Source organism: Cornus florida, unplaced genomic scaffold (assembly GCF_030987335.1).
Source record: "Cornus florida cultivar Cherokee Brave unplaced genomic scaffold, ASM3098733v1 CherokeeBrave_3.0.0_Hap2_Chr05, whole genome shotgun sequence".
In the NCBI taxonomy this organism is placed as follows: domain Eukaryota; kingdom Viridiplantae; phylum Streptophyta; class Magnoliopsida; order Cornales; family Cornaceae; genus Cornus; species Cornus florida.
The window spans coordinates 92862463-92884187 of record NW_026775575.1 but is presented as its reverse complement, the minus strand read 5'-3'; the positions used below and the strand labels follow the sequence as shown (position 1 = coordinate 92884187).

The 21725-nt window shown below is 36.3% G+C and overlaps 3 protein-coding genes across 3 annotated transcripts; 2 read left to right on the top strand and 1 right to left on the bottom strand.

Moving 5' to 3' along the window:
• The first annotated feature begins 113 nt into the window (after positions 1 to 113).
• Positions 114 to 11767, top strand: LOC132307661 (apoptosis inhibitor 5-like protein API5). The gene is made up of 16 exons (XM_059805484.1): positions 114 to 487; positions 620 to 781; positions 999 to 1098; positions 1194 to 1259; positions 3813 to 3910; positions 3991 to 4065; positions 4324 to 4473; positions 6330 to 6395; positions 6483 to 6548; positions 7644 to 7754; positions 8140 to 8226; positions 8313 to 8419; positions 10664 to 10778; positions 10883 to 10948; positions 11028 to 11131; positions 11342 to 11767. The coding sequence occupies exons 1-16, from the start codon at positions 401 to 403 to the stop codon at positions 11535 to 11537; spliced, it is 1656 nt and encodes a 551-aa protein (XP_059661467.1). The 5' UTR covers positions 114 to 400; the 3' UTR covers positions 11538 to 11767.
• A 1894-nt stretch (positions 11768 to 13661) lies between these two features.
• Positions 13662 to 16137, top strand: LOC132307660 (basic leucine zipper 61-like). The gene is made up of 4 exons (XM_059805483.1): positions 13662 to 14383; positions 14725 to 14815; positions 14926 to 15052; positions 15638 to 16137. The coding sequence occupies exons 1-4, from the start codon at positions 13812 to 13814 to the stop codon at positions 15787 to 15789; spliced, it is 942 nt and encodes a 313-aa protein (XP_059661466.1). The 5' UTR covers positions 13662 to 13811; the 3' UTR covers positions 15790 to 16137.
• Positions 16138 to 16968: 831 nt separating this feature from the next.
• LOC132307659 (glutamate receptor 2.9-like) lies at positions 16969 to 20734 on the bottom strand. The gene is made up of 5 exons (XM_059805482.1): positions 20435 to 20734; positions 19035 to 20275; positions 18438 to 18750; positions 17926 to 18323; positions 16969 to 17502 (listed from the first exon to the last, which is right to left on the bottom strand). The coding sequence occupies exons 1-5, from the start codon at positions 20709 to 20711 to the stop codon at positions 17095 to 17097; spliced, it is 2637 nt and encodes an 878-aa protein (XP_059661465.1). The 5' UTR covers positions 20712 to 20734; the 3' UTR covers positions 16969 to 17094.
• Positions 20735 to 21725: the final 991 nt, after the last annotated feature.

Below are 21725 nucleotides of genomic sequence, written 5' to 3'. Positions count from 1 at the left end.
AAGAGGAAAAACTAACTAGGTCAGGTTGAGCTAAAGAGTGGCCCAATTTTGCAAGAAGGGAATTTAATGGATCGTTAAAAAAAAGCCCAAAATTTCCCTCCCTTGTGCCCTTCACCGTACCGCGTTTTCCTTAACCCGCAAAGAATCTCTCTGTCTTCCACAGTTTTCTCCCTCTGCTACACCTCTCATCCTTTCTCTCTCTACTCCTCACGCACTCTCTCACTTCATAACCTCACGAAATCCCAGTTTTCCTTCCCAATTTTAATTCAGCGCTCTTCACAAACCCTTCTTTTCAAAATTTTCTCTCCTACCCGCTTATATATATATATACACACATACGATACACACATATATACATATATACTCACACAGACATTGCTTAATATAATTTTTGTAAACCATGGCCGAACATTCCGGTGATTCGAACTACATCGAGAAGCTATACGAGTACGGGGAACGGCTCAACGAGGCCGAAGACAAGTCACAGGTTATCTCCCGATAAAATGTTCTTATTTTTGCTAATTCTTAGGGTTTCACAATGCTTTAGTTATTGTTCGTTTTGGTTGTATTAGGTTTGTTGGGTTTATTTTTTATTTTTATTTTTATTTTTTCTGAACAGAACATTAAGGACTATGAGGGCATACTCCAGGCGGCCGGAGGCAGTATAAAGGCCAAACAATTGGCTGCGCAGTTTATTCCCAAGTTCTTCAAGTACTTCCCTACCCTTTCGGTCCGAGCTATCGACGAGCATTTTAATTTGTGCGAGGATGAGGAGCTTGGGGTTAGTATCTAGTAACCCTGTTCACATACATTCATGTACACTAGATATATGCTTGCAAATGTACACCCAAATGAACTTTATATTAATTATGTTGTCCTGTCTTGTACTGAATACATGTATGGAACTATTTATATAGTGCTTTCATGGGTATTTGATCATTTGTGGTATTTGAAAGTTCAATTTAAATTTCTATTTTTTTGTTCATTAATGGCTACAGGTTCGAGTACAAGCTATTCGTGGGCTTCCATTTTTCTGCAAGGATACACCAGAACATCTGTCTAAAATTGTTGATGTACTTGCACAGCTCCTTATAGCGGGTGAGAAACTGTTCATTGTTTGAATAGTACTGCTTAGAACCCTTTTTTAATGTTGTTCTGAAACCTGAAATCTCCAATTTTTGTGGTGATTCTAGTGGAAAATGTGGAGCGGGATGCGGTGCATAAAGCCCTTATGTCTTTATTGCGGCAGGACATAAAGAGTACGCTTTCTTACCATGATTGTTGGAAAGTTCAAATATATATTGTTTTGACTTTTTTTTACCATCAAGGCCCTGTCTATATATATATATATGTATTATGCTATATAGTTTTTTGTTGTAATTGTTACTGTTGTTTTTATCCTGATCTTGTCACTGCCATTTATTTGATATTGATTGCATTTTTGTTGTATAAAATTTAATATCAGGACCTCTGGAGTTGTTAACTATTTCAAATTACATATATACTACTTGAAAATAGGTTATAAGATTGACTTCCATTATGATGGTGTCTTGTACTAGTCCAAGAGGCTTTCTTTGGATGCTAGAGGATTGGCCACCGTTAACAGTTGGGGCAATGGCTTATTTGTATTGATATTCTAATATTCCTTTTCTTTTATTACCACAATTCGGTCATTCTGTATGCACCACCAAAGTTTCTTTAGATAAAGGTGATTTTCTTTTTTATTCTCCAAGAATCTCTTTTTGTATTCTTTGATTACATTCAGTTATTCCCTTCGGCTCTTCCACATCAAAATTTTATGTTGCTTCTTTTAACATTTTATCCTCCCGAACAATTTGTTTTATTCCCATTTAAATTTAATCAGCCAGTTTTATGATTTTTATTTTCTTTTGGTTTATATGCGCTACTTATATTAAATATATTTATCTCCCGTTACAAGTTGAATTGATCTTGCTTTATTCCCTTTTCTAGTAATATTCCAACTTCTTTTAAATTCTTATTAACTATCATCTCAACTCCATTTTTATTTCTATATTTTCTTGTGCAATACAATTTCTATCCCGTATGTTTAATTTTACTAGTTTTTTTTTTTTTTTTTTTTCCCTCCCGTCCTACAATTTATTGCAATTTGCAGGCATGTTACATTAAATCTCATAATCACGGTGTTCACCAAATCAATTGATTTAGCTATCAATGTTTTTATATTCCAACTAGCTAATACAATATTATTATTTTGAGGTAGTTGGAATATAAGAATAGAGCAAAAATATTTGCCTCCTTCTCGTTGTGTTGAGATGCTGATGTGGTGTCACACAGTTTTTTTGAAGCACCTAAAAGTTAATGCAACACGTTGCTTAAGAGGATCACACTACTATTATTTGAATATACTCATGATACATGAATTCATGTTCATGATTTGACAAAGGATCTAAGCTGATTATAAGTTATCTAATCAAAGCCTTCTTTTCTTGGTACCTCGCGTCTAAAGATAAGGCACTATGTGAAGTTCCTAGAGTGGCTAACATGGACTAGAATTGGTTAGAACTTCACTTCAATTTATTTTAATCTCTGGTGATTTTGCAATGGACTGCATCAACATAGTTCATGAGGAACCAACTTCAGTTAGTGAAGCCAGCCTCAAACGTCATGCAATATCTTACGGAAGGATCCGATTGAATTGAGTGAGCTATAGGCAAATTTTATCGTTATCACAGCTTGTTTTGTGGCATGGTTAGGGGACATGATTTTGTTAACACATTAGTGATTTTTAAGTTTTAATTTCTAATCTTCAGGGCAAAAATGCTTCTGATTCCCTTCAGTGGCTTTTAATTTTTGTGTGAATTACAACTATAATATGTTGCAATAAATGTTGATGATAAGCATTTACCTGAATGAAAAAAGCTACAATGAATGTGTTCGCTGAGCTTACACCCTCGTTGTTATTGGATTGGGAGGTTGTGTGGTCAGCCTCTTTATCCAACAACAATGAAGTTGCAAGCCCAGTGAGAGCTCCTTCATGGTTGACTTGTTCTACCTGAATTTAAGGGACCAGGATGGCATGACCCTTTGTATTATGCTTTGTCAGGCTTCTTTTTTATTTCTTTCTATCTTAAATAATGGACTATGTTACCTGGATTCAAGTACATGTTTTGGGTTTGGGTATGGTTCCAAGTATCGGACCTCCCTAAATCCAAAATATTAGATACGTGGACTCATCATATAGAAATGTGTCTAAAACTTGGATATGGGTACGTAGATACTTCTTTACCACTTAAAAACATAATATACCGTGTAAAAGTGTAACATATGGTGCCATTACTCTTTAAAAATATACTCAATAAAATAATTGAAATTAAATAAATATGGTGAAACAGCAGTGGTTTCATCTATCTCAAAGGTAGAAAACCCGTTTTTGCTATCAATTTGAGTTATTCTTATTCTTTCATCATCGAAGTTAGAGGATCTAAATGTCTGATTTGGGTATGTCTGTTAGACACATATCCCATACCCAACCCATGTTCTATTGTGTCGACATGAATACGTTAAAAGGAATAGGAGAGTCCATGTAACACACATAATAGATAGCAGCAGTACTGTTAACAACTTTGTCATGGTCTGAAAATACTTTTGTAACTCGGTTTTCACAGAGATAATTTCAATTAGTGCTTCATATGAATTATGTTCTATTCTGTTGTAGCTTATAAGTCAACTTGTGTGTGAAACTATTCTGTCGCAATGATCTAATATACCATGAAGCTCTCAGGAGGTCCACTTCTTGTTTCTCAATGTAATTCAGTATGTGTTTCTTTCAGCTTCCTTAACGGCTTTGTTTAAGTGTATTGCAAGCTCTGAGGAACCTAGCGCCGATGAAACCATTCGTGAAAAAGTTATATACTTTATCAGAGATAAGGTGCAGTGTTTATTATTATTTTTGTTCATATTGTATATTTTTATTGCTGTAACTTAAGGACAAGTGATGATATATTGTAGGTGTTTCCTCTTAAAGCTGAACTCTTGAAGCCACAAGATCAAATGGAGAGACACATAACTGATTTGGTGAAAAAAGTATGCTTCCTATGTAATATTATTTGGTTTTTGTTCTATTTCTGAATTTTTTTTTTATTTTTTTATTTTTTTATTTTTTTTATTTTTTTATTTTTCCGGGTGGCAGTGGGGGTGGTTGTTATATCTTGGTTGTTTTTTTGCCTATTTGGCAAGTGATTTCCTTTGGTTTTTCAGTTCATTATTGAATGCTGAGATGTTGATTTTGATTTTGATATATCTTAAAAAGACTTCTGACAAGTTGATATACTGCTCTTCCAGAGTTTGCAAGATGTAACTGGGGTAGAATTTAAAATGTTCATGGACTTCTTGAGAAGCTTGAGCTTATTTGGACAGAATGCTACTGCAGAACGTGTTCAAGAACTTGTTGGAATCATTGAAGGACAGGCTGATCTAGATGCACAATTCAATGTGAGTGCTTGCTCCCATCTTGTATACAACAAACTGGTAGTGGATTCTTGATTTAAAAGCCATGCCATTACAGACACTGATGTGAAAGTTGACATCGTGGTGGTATTTTTCTGATTACTTGTTCCATGTTATTGTGCCATTTTTACAAATGAGACATGAACTGCTTGTTGTCTTGTGCATGTTGCCCCCTTTTTAATCCATGCCTGATGGCATGGCATAAGATATTTATGTTAGCCTGCTATATGTGTTTGTCATGTGCTACAATTTGTTGTTGAAACAAATTATATATTGCAACAATTATACTTTTTGAGGATATCTAATGTTAAATGACATATCCTTGGTTTTACCTTTTCTACGAGCAACTTGGTAAAATTAAATATTTTGATCTTGAGGGAGTTTTATGTTTCCAGATTAATCTTTGATGGTTTGAGTGGTAGGAAGGAGGTGTTGGAAAACAAAAATGGGAGGGATGGAGTTCTACTTGTTCATAAAGTAGGAAAAGGGAAGGAATTTGGGGATGACTCCAAATCCTTCTCTCTTTGTGGTGGGTAAGGGGGAAGGAAAGGTCTCCGCAGTCCCCACTTCCCTGTTTTTAACGTGTTCACCCTTTGAAAACACACACTTCCTTTATATGAGTACAATGATAAAATTGAATAGCGTCCCTTCTTTCCTCTTCAACCAAATAAAAGGAGAACAAACATCTTCCTTTTTCCAAGGCTTCCTTCTCCATTTCTTGTTCCTTTCCTTCCTCTGAATTCTACACCCCTTGTACCAGGGGAGCATAAAACAATGATTGATTGCACCCAAAGGTTCTGCCAGTCTCATTCCTGGGGTCATTAAATGAGGGAGAAAATAAACTCTTTAAATTAACAAGGCCAGTGATCTAAAAAAGATTTGGGGAGCTTCTTTGTTCTTGTTATTCCTCGACAAGAGAATGGTATTTTGGTTTCTAGAAAAGACTGAGTTTTTAAATAAGGATTCTACTCCGATGGGTACCTTTATTCATGAGCAAGGTTAGTAATTTTAAATTGAAGTTGCTAAACTTTGCACTTTGTGTTATGTGGAGTTTTCCTACTATTATGACACGTGTCAATGGTCATGGATCCTACTTTATTTTACATTGATATTTTGCCATGTGTTGGCATAATCGGACCTGCTGTGAATTCCTAACATGCCTTGTATATGTTGGTCTGTTTAATTTTATGAAACCCATGCCTAATTGTTGGCTCTCATAAGTAAAAAGTGCAGTTTGTTGACTATTGACTAATTGAAAGGTCACCTGGACTTGCCAAAATTTGCAAAAATTTTACGTCTACAAGAAATTCGCCTCTTTGGTGGCTTCTTGCTGTTCTTTAGTAGTAATTATACAAGGGATCACTTTCCTGAATTTCACAGGGGCAAAGATTTCTTGCTTAAAAATATCAAGTTTATGTTTCTTTGCTGGAGGGCCTTTGAGACAACCACCCCCCTGCGTTCTTCTCAAGGCTGCTCTTTGTATGTGCCTCCTGCACATAACTGTTATCGTTTTCTTAAAGCATCACATCAAAACTTTTACCTAAACTAGTAAAGATAATTCCTTTTTGTGGGAATGGACTTTGAGGATGGTGGAGTTTGTATGTTTGCAGAAGCTGTGGCCAACTATGGTTTATAGTTAATCCATGGAAAAAATGATTCTCTCTCTTTCATTTAACTATTATTTGTTGTTTGGCCATAGAAACAATATATGTTCTCTATCAATTTATATTTTCCAAATTTTTGATTGCTAAACGCAGTGAATGTAGACATTCTCTGTAGGTTGTGAATTCTTTTCTTTAAGTACTTTTGAATCTTGCTTGTAAGAACTCTTTATACTGCAGGCTTCAGATGGTGATCACATTGACAGATTAATAAGTTGCCTATACATGGCTCTTCCTTTTTTTAAGGTACAAAATAGTAATTTCATTTCATTTTTACCCAACAGAGTGGATTATATGATTTATATATTCATGTTAGGTTTTATTTGTTTCTAGAGGGGTGCATCAAGCAGCAAATTTCTCAACTATTTGAACAAACACATTCTACCTGTGTTTGATAAGGTATGCTTAGTTTCTACTCTGAGCTGCAAAATATTTTACTCGGTTGTGTAGGTAACATATTCAGTTCATAACCAGCATCAATTTGAATTTGACCCAACCTAACTCAGCCTATAATCTCATAGCTTTATTGAGTTCATAACTAATTTTTTTTACTCTCTTCATTGCGTTCTTCTGTGTATCTTGGTGATAAAGTAATACTGAGATATTATATATTGCTAACTCGTAATCTTACAAGTCAATCTTGTAAAGGCTTACCATTTATGTGCAAATTGTGACTAAAGAAAAGGAAAAAGAAGGTTTATGTAGCCATTAAATAACTTCAGATGGAAATGAAATAATTATAGCTAAGGTTATTGTAGTATAATAATATCTACTCAAAATCTTTAATAACATTTCTTAAAATATTAATACAAATAGTCTCACCTTAATGTGGTACTATTTTCTAAGACTTCCCCTTGATCTCATGGATTTCTATGTTTATGCTTCTCTTTGCTTCTGAACTTCCAAATACCACTGAATTGATAAATGTAGATTGAATTTCTATGTCATTGATCTTTTAAGATTTCTTAGGGTATCTTTATTTAGGTCCATAAGTTGGAACAAGTCTATAAATTGGCCATGTACATCCCCATTTCCAGCATTATTTTTGGAATGTTTCATTGTAATAATTAGTTAGGGATCTATATGTAGTGCTTGAGGAGCCAACTTTTGTCACTGAAAGTGAAATGCTCACCAAAAACCCAGTTTGAGGAGTTTTGATGGATTTGTACCTTGCCAATCATAGCTTCTCATTAGTCTACTCAAAGACACCTGATTACTACAGGGAAAAAAAGAGTTAAAACTTATCAAGGCTTGTTGTATGTTGGATAATGATACTGGTTTATACTTCATGGAACATATGAGTGCCAACTACTCCAAAATGCTAACCATTACTTTAGATGGCCATGCTAGCCATGTCAGAATAAATATTTTTAAATTAATTAGTTTATTTTTTTGGGCAGTTGGAGCTCCATTTGTGTATGGCTTATATTGGGAAACTTATCCATGTTACTTCTGGACTTATTTGATATGATTTAATATGGTTTCCCCTGTCAGCTTCCTGAAGAACGAAAAGCAGACTTGCTCAAGAACCTTGCTGAATCTTCACCTTGCATAACACCGCAGGATTCCCGCCAGCTTCTTCCATCTATTGTTCAACTTCTAAAGGTACTTTTCTGGATGATGTGTTGAATATTTAATGCTCAATAGTATATATTAAGTTAATCTAGTTAACAGCCAGTTATGTTGTGTAACCTTCTTTGCTAGCCCTTCTCCCCTTCATCTGTTGATAATGTTGTTATCGATAGTTACAAATGGCATCCTTTTTTCATTAGTTATCAACGAGATGTATTACATGTACGTTCACTAGACGTTGGTACTTTTTTCACTTTCATAGCTATATTAATACTCTTAGATGATTTGTTGGCGTGGAGGCTACAAGTATTCAACATCTATGCTTTGAGAGTCTTTTTCACACTACATGTTATTCTTGGAGTTTGGTTACACTTCTAGCATCCGTGCTTACATTTTTCCTTTCTGATTTTCCTACCAGAAGTGCATGATTCGGAGAAAGATTGAAGAAATGAACTTTACTTATGTCGAATGCTTGTTGTATGCCTTTCACCATTTAGCTTACAAGGTAAGTAAACATTTTGTTCTCCTATTCAGTTTCTTCCTTTTACATGCATATTATTTCTGATTATGCTTCTTGTATGATTTTTATAGACTCCTAATGCCACAAATAGTCTATGTGGCTACAAGATTGTCACTGGCCAACCGTCAGATAGGCTTGGTGAGGATTTCTCGGAGTGCTATAAAGACTTCACAGAAAGGTACGTCGTATCATTAGTTTTTCTTTTCTATATCATGCTTTGAGTGTTAAGCGTGCTGCTTATAAGCATTAAATGACTCCTGCTGTTCAGCCCCAAGAAAAACTACGTTATTCTAAAATGTATAGCTATTTCTCGCTTCCATTTATAATTGTCATCATATCATGTCCATAATTGTGCAACAGTTATGATATCATCTTGAATAGGAGGTCAGTATGTGCTGTCTCCTATAGTTATTTTTTCTCTATTAAGGATAAATAGATGTATTTTAAATGCTTTGAGATAATTAACTCACTTATATATTTTTTCCTAAATGGGATGTTCGTTGAAAAAGAAAGATGAAGTACAAAGAGAAACAGGGGGGTATGAATTCCATGTCGCATCAAGAAAAAGAACCCGCAGGCTTTCACTCCTTCCCGTATTGATTTTTCCAAAACAACTCAACAAAAAAGACATTAAAAAAATAACAAGCAAATTATCAAAAGAATGCTGCATTGTATGCAGCACCTCCCAAAGAATCTCAATGGCAACAACTGCTGGTCTCTTGCACCCTTGTTGAAAAGCCAAATTTCTATGGCATTATATGCACCAAATAGTATTAGCAAAGACATATATCAGAATTTTAGACTTCAACAGATTAACCTCAGCATGCTGCAAAAACCACATCCCCATCTGACTCTCAGAAGAAATATGACCAACATGAATGTTAAATTTATTAAACACCTGAAACCAAACTGAAGTAGTAAAAGAACAGCCACAGAAAAGATGACCATTATCATCTTCAGCCTTGAAACAATTATGACAAATGGAAGGCAGAGTCCAGATCTCTTTTCTGAAGATTAACAAAAGAAAGATTTATATTCTGCATGATCAAGGATACTGCAAAGGAGACCCTAGGTCTATAGAACTTAGAACAGAGTTTAGACCACTCTTGTCTGGAAAACTTTGTCTGCAAACTATAAAATCAAAGTGGGAAGAGTTGAATCTTGGACGTGGAGGAGATGCCTCATAGTCGGAGCTATCAACTTGGCCAGTGCATTGCGATTTTTATGCTCATAGTTTTGCTTAGTCTTAAAACTTAAGTTATATGCTTTTGTACAATAACTGGAGATGGTTGATGATGTAATATGGAAGGAGATTAAATCTGGAAGAAGGCACGACACAAACTTGGATAATGTCTTTAGGATCACATACTTCGATAGAGTCCTGTGTTTGGTTACAAGGACTAGTAATCTTACATCCTGAAGAATCACTTGTATTTGAGGTTAGTGTTATTGTTCTTATCGGATTTATCTTACGATGCGGTTATTGAAAATGCTGTTTTTCTTCAGATAGGTTTTGATGATGTTGAGCTTTGCTTCTTCAGACGATGGAACTTGTAGATCTTGGGTAGGAGCTTCTTCTTGATGGATATGCTTAGAAAAATAATTTGGAACAAATAGTGGAAGCTTGTGCTGTTGAAATTAAACAGAAAACACAAGAAAGAGATCACACACACACACACAAGAACACACAAATTTTATTTGGTTCACCCAAAATCAGGGCTACGTCCAAGGGTTGCAGGGATTTTCACTATGATAAAAAAAAGAAACGAATACAGAGAGTTCAGAATGAATAAATACCCCGCACTAGGGCAACATAAGAAGTGCGAAAATTACCAAAATACTCTCCAAAAAATCCGGGTCGGGTTCAAGCCCCCGAACCCCACCGTCGGGCATCTATCAAGCTCCACACTACCCATCACGTGCGTCCAGGCATGAACATTGGGACCTTGTTCTAATTAATCTCTATAAAGTTTTTTATTTGTGTATCTTTGGTGCAGAGCCTCTTTTTGATTAATTATAAGAAAAATGAATTGGTATAAATAATGTAAAGCCTGGGGATCTAGGCATGATCTTGGTGACCTTGCTCTGATTGACTTTTAACTTTTAAGAAGAATGTTTCCAAGTTTATTAGTTTAGACACAATCCTTGAAGTATCTATGTGAATTGGTCATGCCTATATATTAACAAAATGAAGATGGATCATTTCTACATGTTCGATTCTAGGCGATGGGATTGGATCACAGAGATCCAAGTTTCTGTTGCACTCTTAATCAGTAGAATGAGCAATATGGTCCCTAATATCAAGCAATTCGCGTAAAACTGCATTTACCGCTTAATTGCATTATAACATTATTGCTACACACACAAAAAACCATATTTGTAGGAATGCGGAGTTAATATTTTTCTGGTTGTGATGATTCAGGTTGAGTACCATTGAGGATTTAGCTAGAACTATGATTAAAAAATTGACCCAAGGGATGGTAGAACACAACAAAGCGATGGCAGCTGCTAAAAATGATGATGAGAAGGATATTGTTGTGGGTTTTGCTCATGTTCTTTCTTTCTTTGGAGCTTATATGTACTCTCGTTATTGCAACTAGTTACATACATATCTGATAATTCTTTTGTCTGTAATCTGCAGAAGAAGCAAAAACAGAATTCAACGATTGGGCTTCGAGCCTGCAACAACATACTGGCAATGACCCAGGTGAATGCCTTCCTATGACTTTTTATATACATCTACTCATGCTTAGATCTGTTTTTATCTAACATAATTTGCAATCCAGCCACTGCATACAAAATTACCTTCGTTTATTGGGGATCAGAAAATTAACTTGTCATGGAAAGAAGCAGTGAGACGTTCAGTGCCATCAACCACTGCTGTTGCCGGGTATGAATGTGAAACACTTTTTTTTTTTTTTTTTTCCTAGTTGGTACTCACACACACCCTCTTCTTACACTTGAACCCCTGACCCCTCTTTGGGAAGTAGGAGGCTGATATCGCTAGGCCACTGGCTCGTTGGTAATGTGAAACACTTTTAACCAATTATCGATAAAGAAAAATGTCTTTATAGTTGCTGATATGATTTTGTAACTGCAGTCAGAAACGTACTGCCACTGCTGCAGCTGCTGCTGCTAATGGTTCGAGCAATTATGCAATCAAAAAGGGTCGAGGAGCAGGTGGCATACCAAACCAACTTGTCAACAGGGTACTGGAAGGTTTACATCGTGGTGGCAGAACTGGTGGAAGAGGGAGAGGCTGGGGTGGACGCGGAGGAGGAAGGGGTTATCGTTAACATCACGGTTCACATTCAATTGAGGTGTATTACTACGAAAAGTTATCGAAATATATTCATTTCTTTTCTCTTGGGCAGTTAGGTTTTCTTGTAGGCATTTAACTACGTTACATGTTGCCATGAGTAGTTTGTTAAATTAATTATACTTCACACCGCTAACACAATTGTTTATTAAATTTCTCTGTTCTCGTTAACTGACATATGTAATGATAATTACTAGGTTCGGTGAACTCTCTCACTGGTAGGAAATTTTCGCAAAATTTATGGTATTCAATTGTAGGAAACTTTGCAAAATTTATGTCACTTCCTTGCTTGTGGTGGGAATCAGTCGTTCCTTTGGGGCTTTTGCACCTCCCACGTGCAATAATGCGTCTTTTGTATTCAACAACAGTCCTTTCCTCTTTCTTGTACGGTATTTCAGAATATTTTGGGAGAGACAATATATATATATAGAGAGATTAGCTGTTAATTTGTGGTTGTCATGACCTATTATGTATGAGTCAGAGTCTTGGTATAAAAATAGGGTTTATGGTAAACATTGAGGGTCTATCTGTATGAATAGTTTTGAAATGAAAAGATATGAAGGATTGATTAATCAGATCTGGATTGGGAGGCTTATGGAAGATCATATGGGGATATATTCCCTCTATATTTTATTAGGATAACTGTGTAATTAAAACTATATTTGCACAAGATGCTACCAGATCTATTCATTTCTTCACTTTTTTAACTCAAGCTATCATGCCTTAAATTAGGTTTCATCTCATTGTAAATTGAAAGGATTGAAAGGAGATCTATCCGATTGAGTTTAATTTATTTTTATTTTTTTAGGTATACACTTGAATTTAGGCACAATAATTTTTTATAATGTGTGAGGAAATTATTACTTTTGGAATAATATCAGTTTCCCACTAAATAGATTTGAAATCATTGACCAAAAACAAAGCACTGTTACTGGTATGAGGTGACATCAGCAATTGGGAGGTGCTTATATATTTCAACTAATTTAGAGGGAAATAGTACAGACAATAATTTGGTTCAGAAGAAGTACCTAACATGCCTTTCAACTTTTCACTAATCATTATTAGTGTCTGTTAAGTACTTTCATTAAAAAAAAAAAACAAACACATGTAGATGCCAACATGAGAGATGATTGAACTTACTCAGAAACTTTATGAGAGAGAGAGAGAGAGAGAGAGAGAGAGAGAGAGGCAAAAGGGACATACTCACCATGTGAGTCTGATTTGGGGACAAAGCAAAGTGAGGTGGGGGCTTACAAACAGTTTCACAGAGGACATGATTCTAACACCCCCATCTTTTTTCTCACAGCTCATCCCCCTCCCTCTATATCCTACATCTTCCCACTATGCCACTATCCCCCCTCATTTATTTATCTCCCATCTCTCTCCATCACAACCAATATGTTGTACCCTCCAAAATCTATGGTCAAGATACAATCATCCCACTCCCCATCTCATTTTTCATTGATATATTAATGCAATGATAAAATTACTTTATTGTGATGTGAAAATGATGTAAAATAACATTTCGTGAGTTTAACTATTTTCGAATTTTGTAATGGTGAACTAATTCTTTATATTGGACAATTTAAATAAATACTGAATGCAACTTATAAGAGATATAAATTAAAGGGTACTTTTGAGTTTCTCAATAGTTGAATGTAATGATGGAGTCCTCTAATGATTGATCTAACAACAACTGAGGGACTCCGGGTAGGGTGCCCTTGAGATATTATAGTGATTTTACTGATTGACCATGATCGGATGGGAGAGTGAAACAGTGTATGGTCATCCAAGGGTGAAGGATTAATGGTACAAAATAAGTTGAAAGTGGTTGTGTGGTATTCCTATATAAAGGAGGCAGTGATGTTGTAAGTTAGTGATTAGATTATAATAAGAAGAGAGAGACCCAAATGGAGGGGTCAGATAGGCACGTGGTGGCCAGTTAATAAACAAGTGCGACTTTCCAGTGAAACCGTTGAGACAACCCCCTCCCTCCACCAGCTGTAGCTAGCTGTCCTAAAATCCCCCCATGTGACCCACCACCGTCCTTCCCTCCAAAACCTCTGGGCCTTTAAGATGGCAACCCAACATAGAAAAAAAGAGGAGAGAGAAAGAGAGATGAATATAGAGAGAGATTGCTAAAAAATCATAATGGTTGCTGTCTTCAGTTGTTCTTGCCAAGTCTTGTAATGCAGTTAATAGTATAGAGACTCGTATTTCCTTTATTTAGCTCATTTGACACTACAAATGCATGGCACAATTACCCCCTAAAGCCCCTAACATGACTCAAAGTTGGCATTCATTTCCTTACCACCGCCAGGTCATGCCAATGCCCATACCCATGCCCTCTGTTACCACCACCGCCACCTCCACAGCGGCTGCTACCGCCGCCGCCGCCCAACAACAACAACAACAACCTTGTTGGGTGGATGAGTTCCTCGACTTCTCGTCTGCACGGCGCAGCACCCACCGGAGATCAGTGAGCGACTCCATCGCCTTCGTCGAGGAATGCCGGAATTCTGATTCTCCAGCTGCGGGAAACCATGGGTTCGAGGGTTTGGACGATGACCAGCTCATGACTATGTTTCCGGACGACGTGGGGCTGGCGGCGCCACCCACGGTGTCGTCTTCTAATCCGTCGACCCCGTCTGATCAGAACAGTAATGATGAAGAGAAGCCAACGCCAATGGACCATCACAGACAGCAGCACAAAAATGAGGCCGGAGAGGAGGACAGCTCGTGCCAATCTGACCCACAGAAGTCAACGCCGTCGTCCGCAGCTGCTTCCGGTGACACCATTGTTGATCCCAAGAGGGTTAAGAGGTAACACCAATTAAAACCCAAACCTATAACTTCTTATAAATAAAATCTGCATGGCAATCTCACACTGCTAGCTTATCAACCATATACTAGCCATTACTAGGTGATCATACAAGACATATATATATATATATATACACACACACTATTATTGATCACTTACTTTGTGTCAGGCAGCGTAAACAAACGTTAATTGAGTTTTCTTCAATGCAATGTTCCGAAACATAAAATTGGTGTCTTGAAATTACAATTAAAAAAATAATAATAATTCAATTCTGATTATGAGATTCATGGTATCAAACATAAAATTATTTAAAAAATTAATTAAGTCCAAATTTTATCAGAATTTTGGCAAACCGGCAATCGGCTCAGAGGTCAAGAGTGAGGAAGCTACAATACATTTCTGAGCTTGAACGGAGTGTAACAACGTTACAGGTACACACAATTTACTATATGTATATGTCTTAAAGCTGTATATATATGTGTGTGTGTGATCTTATGCTTTGTATTAATTTTATTTTATGCGTGGATGATGAAAAATGAAGACTGAAGTATCAGCATTGTCACCGAGGGTTGCATTTTTAGATCATCAACGCCTAATCCTCAACGTGGACAATAGTGCCCTTAAGCAACGGATTGCTGCTTTGGCTCAAGATAAAATTTTCAAAGATGGTAAGACCTGAATTATGAATTTTTAATGATGTTTTTTTTTTTTTTTTTTTTTCCTTAAAAAAATCTTATAAAATATTAGGACCACTTGTGCTTTAATTTTTTTTTTTTTTTTTTGGTCAAAATTATAATCAGTGTCAAGCTTTCCCTCTAAAATCTTTTTAATTCATAAGGGTTGTTACTTATAAGTGTAGTTCTTATTAAACAAAACTTGTTCAGAGAATTTACTGATATGGGTATATGAAATGTTTGTTATTACATGTAAATTTGAATTTTCATCACAATACTATTTATTGAACAAAAGAACAAAATATGTATTGTTAATTTGACATTTGTTTCTGCCCCATGTCATATTTCAAACTAAATTATATATAGTTTTTGATTTATTTGTCCTCATGTCAATAGCAAACTTAATTTGAAAAATAATTGTGTGTACATTTTTTTTTTTAATAAAATTTTTATCGTATACAAAAAGTGGATCATTAATGTTGCAGTTCAAAACTTCAAACTCTATGGGAGGGAAGTTGTTAAAGTTGGTCAATAATACAAATACTAACTTTAATTAAAATATTTTATATGAAATGCCAGCTCATCAAGAAGCATTAAAGAAGGAAATAGAGAGATTAAGACAAGTATACCATCAACAGAGCCTCAAGAAGAACATGGGCACCACCACAAACACCACCACACCACCACCGCCAAACTCTGGTTGTACGGACAAAGATCAGCTTCTCAATTGATCACAGAGAGATGCTGTGGTGTGCATTCTGCTAACCTGCGCGTTCACGTGATGTGTTCCCCTCATTCTAATGTTTTATTAGGTGGACCCCATGACAAGTTGCAAAATTGCAGTGGTGTGGAGGGACACGTGGACCATCGAGATGGAGATAAGATGGTTCCACAGTAGTGTCACTGGGTACGAAAGGTTCGTACCCCACAAATTTTTAAAAAAGGGTTGATTTTATTTAAATATTTTTATTGTGATTATAATTTTTTATTTTCTTCTAATTTTTAAATCAATTTTTGGATTTAAAAAGGTTGTGGGTTCGTGGGCTTTTGTATTGGGATGTATGAAAGGAGTTGTCAGAGAGTGATGTGGTAGAGTGTTTCAATGTCTGACTGTTGAATCTTTTTTTTCTTTTTTTTTTTTTTGGGGGGGGGGGGGGGGGGGGGCACAATAATGCTAATATGTCTTTCTATTTAATTCTTTTGAAAAATATAAAAAAAGAGTAAGAAAAATAAAATTGAAGTACTTCAGATTTTGTTTTTGTTAGTGTACAAGAATCTAATGTACATCTGAAGTCTTATGTTATTTGCAGTTTTGATTAGATATATCAAGAATTATGATGATTTTGTATTAACAATGTTGATGTTTAGCTCCATATTTTAGTTTACTGATGTCCAATTTTGTTGTGAATAAATTAGAATATTATCAATTGGGAAATATATAACTCCTCTTTTCTTTTCTTTTTTTGCCATTATAAAACCACAATTTAATTGGTTAATATGATTTTTCTGTACCTTTAACAACCATTAAATTGTACCGTATATTTGAAGAATTTTTGGAAATTCTAACTAATACAGTGGTAAATAGCTGGAATTTGAGGAATTTTTGATTATTCTAACTTATAGTATATAGTTCAAATTTGAGAAATTATTTTACTTCTAATCAACAATCCAAATTTTGTCATGATTCGGAATGAAACATCTTTTTGCAAAAAGTGAATTGGTAATTGAAATCGGTATTGTTGTACATGTAATTCTCTCTTATCTTTTAAATGGACCAATTCCTTTTTTTATAGAAGTGGTGGTTGTGTTGATCCCTTTGTAATATATATAAATAAGAAGAAAATGATCATTTTCATTGTATAGTAGGAAATTCCTATAACATGATAAATCGAATTTTTTTCATTAAGCCACCTAAAAACAGACCCAACGGGCTAACTGCAAACAACTATACAAGCTCCACCACAAAACCAACTATCCAAAAAAGAAAGACATATATGGATGTGCTTAAAACAGTGTCCTTAAACCTAGAATATTGTCTAGACATGACTCATTTGAACCCACGTGTTTGATGCATTTGGGAGATTTTTAGGACTCTCAACATCACTAACTTTTCTGAAGAAGCGATTCTGCTGAAGCCTCCACTTTTCCATTGTAACCACTATGAACATCCAAATGCTTTTCTGTTTAAGCATGAAGTGTCCGGTCGACCATGTCCCTCTAACCCCATAGATGATTAAAGCAATTGTTGATATCCCTCCTGTGAACACGAAAAGTACCCAAAAGCTGTTGGGGCTTAGACTCGCAGTTTTATTATCCGATTCTACCTCCACACACTTCTCTTCTGCAGCCAATCTCTCCTCCAAGTGTCGTAGCACGCCGCTCTCAGAGACATTCAGCAGAGCTGCATCTATGTCAGGAAGCATAAGGGATCCCTTCGGAAATGCCTAAATCATTAGAGGAAGACCAAAGTTAACGTGAGTAGATAGGCCTAGTAAAAAAAGATATGATAACACGTCGTTTGATTGAAGTTATGACCTTAGATAGAGTAGAAGAAGGCCTAACACGTGTCATATGCTATATGCAATTTGACGTCTATACAAATTATTTCAGTTCTACAGTTACTTGATCTTAACATTTTGATTATATGAGTGCATATTGTAAGAATGAAGATATATATCAGTTGTTCATGGTTTTTGTTGGTAAGAAGTTTGGCCTCAACAAAAGAACCAAACTCTAACTGGTTTAGGTGTTCTTCAGTTTCTAAAACTACCCAACATATATGCAAGCCTTTTGTATATGTGTATAGAAATTAAAATGCAATTAAAAAACTTAATTGAAAGAAGAAAAAGAGAGAAATCAATTCTTACAAATCCATATCCTCCGACTTTGTAGGTTGGCCCTGCCATGATGAAGCTCTTGCAATATTTGGCGATGAATAACTTGGCCACAGGAACTTCAAGAAAAGCTGCTGCAATTTCTCCAGATTTGAGGGCTTGTGCGTATCCTTCGGGTGTTGAATAACTCTTGACATTGTTGTTGCTGAAGTTTAAGACGCCCACCAAGTAGCTCACCACAAAAGATTTATTGGAGTAGCCAATATATGCATTGCTACTCTTTAGTGTTCCAATATCTGCCACTTTTGGTTGAAGGCTTTGGACAGTGAGCATGCTGGTTAGACTAGCTGTGTAGCTCTGTGTGATGATTAGTGCCACAAACAGCCACACCACCGTCGCCATCCTTGATAAATTGCTATGCAGCCTTTCCCCTGTCCCCAAATTCCAAACAAATCAACCAACCAACACGATATATGTGTATTTGTTGTTGTTCGAATTGTTTTCTTTATAAAAACGATGTGTTGTCACTACTTGAGTACACTTACCTTGTACAGGGAACAATGCGCTGAAAGCCAACCAAAGCAAGGTTCCTAGTTGATTCACTGATGAGCCTTTGAGTTCAGGGCAGTGATTCCGCTCTATCATCCATACAACGAAGCCATTGTAGATATTTATGACCGCTGTAAGAATCCACATTTTTGTTGTGAATGGCTTCATGAATAGCCATGTATTATTGCTCGATTGTGACTGAACCGGGACTACCATCACCAATCCTGATACGGTATGAGGATGTGTGAATTCTACATATTCGTATCGCTTGGAAATAATCGCTATGTCACCAACTGCTGCGTCGAAGTTCTGCATCAAAGTTCTTGTTAATACGCATACATACATACATACCAAAAACAAAAAGGACAAAAAAAACCCAACGGGTCAGTGGTCTAGCGGTATCAGTCTCTTACTTCCTAAAGGGAGGTTAGAGATTCAAGTCTCGAAAGAGACATGTGTGTGTGAGTACCAACTAGGAAAAAAAAAAAAAAAAAAAAAAAACAAAAAAAAAAAAAAAAAACCACAGCTATATTAATGTTTTATATGTCAAAAATTGAACAAGCTGGGACAAATAGAAGAGTGAATAATCTCACCTTTAGATGAACTTGTTCCACCAGAGAAGTGTAATTGCCTCCCCATGTAATGAGCTCATATGGCAAATAATATGGTAATCGTTCCACAGTTTTTCTGAATACCTCGATTGAAAATCCTTTGATGGTGTAATTCTTTGTGGAAGGATGATACTGGACATTCACAAAGCGGTTGGTTAAGGATCCGTTTGGCACGCCTATTCTTAATGGCTTGTCAATGGTTCGAAGAGTCCATCCTCTCGGTGTATACCGAGGTCCCCCAGGCCAAATCACTATCCCCAGTGTGTCCATTGAATCACTGTAGATAGCCCCTTCATCAATGGTCTCTGAGAAGCCTTTTTTGAAGGTCCAAAACCCATGTTCTTTATAACTCCTTCCGATCACATTCACAATCTGAAACACTTTTGCTGGAGCTAATCTTTTCCCAACAAATTTGACATTACCACTTAAGCCTTTGAAGTCACTCGATGAAATTTTTTCTAACAATTGTTGGCCTTCTCTGTCTCCTTCCTGAATTGCTGAAGCCACTGCTTTAGTGGCATCATAGGCCTGCAGCGCGAAAATCCCAGGTTCATGATTTTCTTCTTCTGGATGCTCCAAAGCAAACTTTTTACGAAATTTCAGGTAGAAATCATGTAAATGTGTCCGGGGATCCCGGAAATACCTCCTGATGCCTAGAACCCCTTGCATGGAGGAAATGGAAGAATGGTTAATGTAATGGACAAGACTTGTTGTGGAGTCGGTAGTGATCCACACATAATCCTTTTGCATCATCTTCAACTTCTTCGCGGTCTCAAATACACGAATAGCCATTGGCAAGGACGAATGAACCAAAAAGACTCGACATTGGTCTCCTTCAAGCCTCTCAAGCTCTTGAGACAAGTCGTTGTAAGGTGAGAGTGCTAGGAACCGGCCTATTTCTGCACCTACTTCGCGGAGGGCATCAGAGAGATGGACTAATCCGTTGGCAGAAGAAACACTGTCCTCGTATATAAAGACCACCCTACGCCATCTGCATGACTGAACAACAGCAGCCACAGCCTTCATTTGTGTGTCTTGGCTCGGTGAGGCTTGAATCAGGAACGGCCAGCGCGTGGTTGCCCATGCGGGAGCAGCATCGGCTAGAGAAAGAAGTGGAATTGTATGAGAATATTGGCTACAAATCTCTGCAACTGCTGACGTTTCTTCCCATGTCTGTGGCCCCAAAATGGCTTTCACTCCCTCCTTGTCGATAAGATCTCTAGCTGCAAGTCATTGTTGTTAACAAAAATTAGCATATATATATGTAAATTTTATTCACAGCCATCTGTTGTGTATTGATGTTTGCTTTATTGCTTTATCAGGATATAATTAAACAAAATTTCTTACGCAAGTATAAAATTAAGTTGAGAAAATATGTATACCAGCAAGACCAGCTTGGAAGGTTTCTCCTTGAGAGTTCATTACACGCAGAGTGAGTGTTTGGTTGGTGAGGCTGTTGAAATCGTCGATCGCCATTTCCATTGCAACTCTCTCTTCTTTACCTATACGAGAAGTGTAATCCACAATGGCACCTATAATGCCCTTGACAAGGTTTGTTGCTGTTGTGTGATTCATACCTTGATAGGCTATTACTTTTTGGGGATATGTAAACAAGGCCAAGGCCATAATAGTAAAGAAGAGATGACCAAATGTTCCCATCCTATTTGGCTACCTAGCTAAGAAGAACCTCCAGTACTCTTTTAACTTTGTAAGTTATATATATATATATATATATAGCTAAGAAGAACCTCCATTACTCTTTAACTTTGTAAGTTTTATATATATATATATATATATTCTTCGCTGGCCTGATTGCTTCTCGGAAAGTCTCGTATCATACTATCATAGGCCAGCAATCGCAATCAGGCCAGCGAAGAATATATATATATATATATATATGTATCTTATTCTTGATTTGGTATAAGTAGGATCCACACCATATATAGGAGTTTCCTGGTAATTTTCATGGCATTTAGCTTCATCCAATTAATACAAACAAACATCCTAAGCAAAGACCATTTTCCAACTTGCTGATCAAGTAATTAATGCTTCTTTGGGCTGCTGGACCATCGATCTTCCACCTTTGTTTGTGCAGTTCTTCCTTGTTTACAACTTACTAGGGTTCGGTTGGCAACTGTTGCTGTTTTGCGTTTCCGTTTTCATTCGAAACAGATTCAACCTTTATTTTTGTAAATCACCCTCAACACAAAACATGCAACAAAAACACTTTGACCGGCCTTACTTCACCAGGAAAAACATCCCACTAAAAGACTAAACCGGTCGCTGGTGCAAATATATGCCAAGACCCCAAGAATCTTTAACAACCTACTTCAATTTTTTATTTATTTTTTAATGTGTGTGTGTGTGAAGTGACTGGGACTTTTTGTATAAACAAGGAAGAACTGACTGGTTCAATTTTTTAAAGTGGAATAAATACGCATACATCAGAGATACAAAACACGCGGTTGTTTCCATGTTTTCTATGTTAATTAATTAATTTAATTACGGTTACCTAATGGACAATTGATCTTCAGTTGGAGTGATGAATTTGCTTGGCAGCTCAAAATGCAGGTGTTTCTGAGGATGCTTTACTCTTTGGTACTACATTATTTTGTTTTTTTCAATCCTAGCTTGGAGTACTTCTAATCAGAAGTATGTCTTAATTGTTAAGTT

Coding starts and splice junctions, on each gene's coding strand:
- LOC132307661 (XM_059805484.1), top strand. CDS start 401: ATGGCCGAACATTCCGGTGATTCGAACTACATCGAGAAGCTATACGAG. Junction 488..619: donor AGGCCGAAGACAAGTCACAG/GTTATCTCCCGA, acceptor TTTTCTGAACAG/AACATTAAGGACTATGAGGG. Junction 8,227..8,312: donor TTCACCATTTAGCTTACAAG/GTAAGTAAACAT, acceptor TGATTTTTATAG/ACTCCTAATGCCACAAATAG.
- LOC132307659 (XM_059805482.1), bottom strand. CDS start 20,711: ATGGGAACATTTGGTCATCTCTTCTTTACTATTATGGCCTTGGCCTTG. Junction 18,751..19,034: donor TGGAACAAGTTCATCTAAAG/GTGAGATTATTC, acceptor ACTTTGATGCAG/AACTTCGACGCAGCAGTTGG. Junction 17,503..17,925: donor AAGTCGGAGGATATGGATTT/GTAAGAATTGAT, acceptor CTAATGATTTAG/GCATTTCCGAAGGGATCCCT.
- LOC132307660 (XM_059805483.1), top strand. CDS start 13,812: ATGGCACAATTACCCCCTAAAGCCCCTAACATGACTCAAAGTTGGCAT. Junction 14,384..14,724: donor GATCCCAAGAGGGTTAAGAG/GTAACACCAATT, acceptor AAATTTTATCAG/AATTTTGGCAAACCGGCAAT. Junction 15,053..15,637: donor AGATAAAATTTTCAAAGATG/GTAAGACCTGAA, acceptor ATGAAATGCCAG/CTCATCAAGAAGCATTAAAG.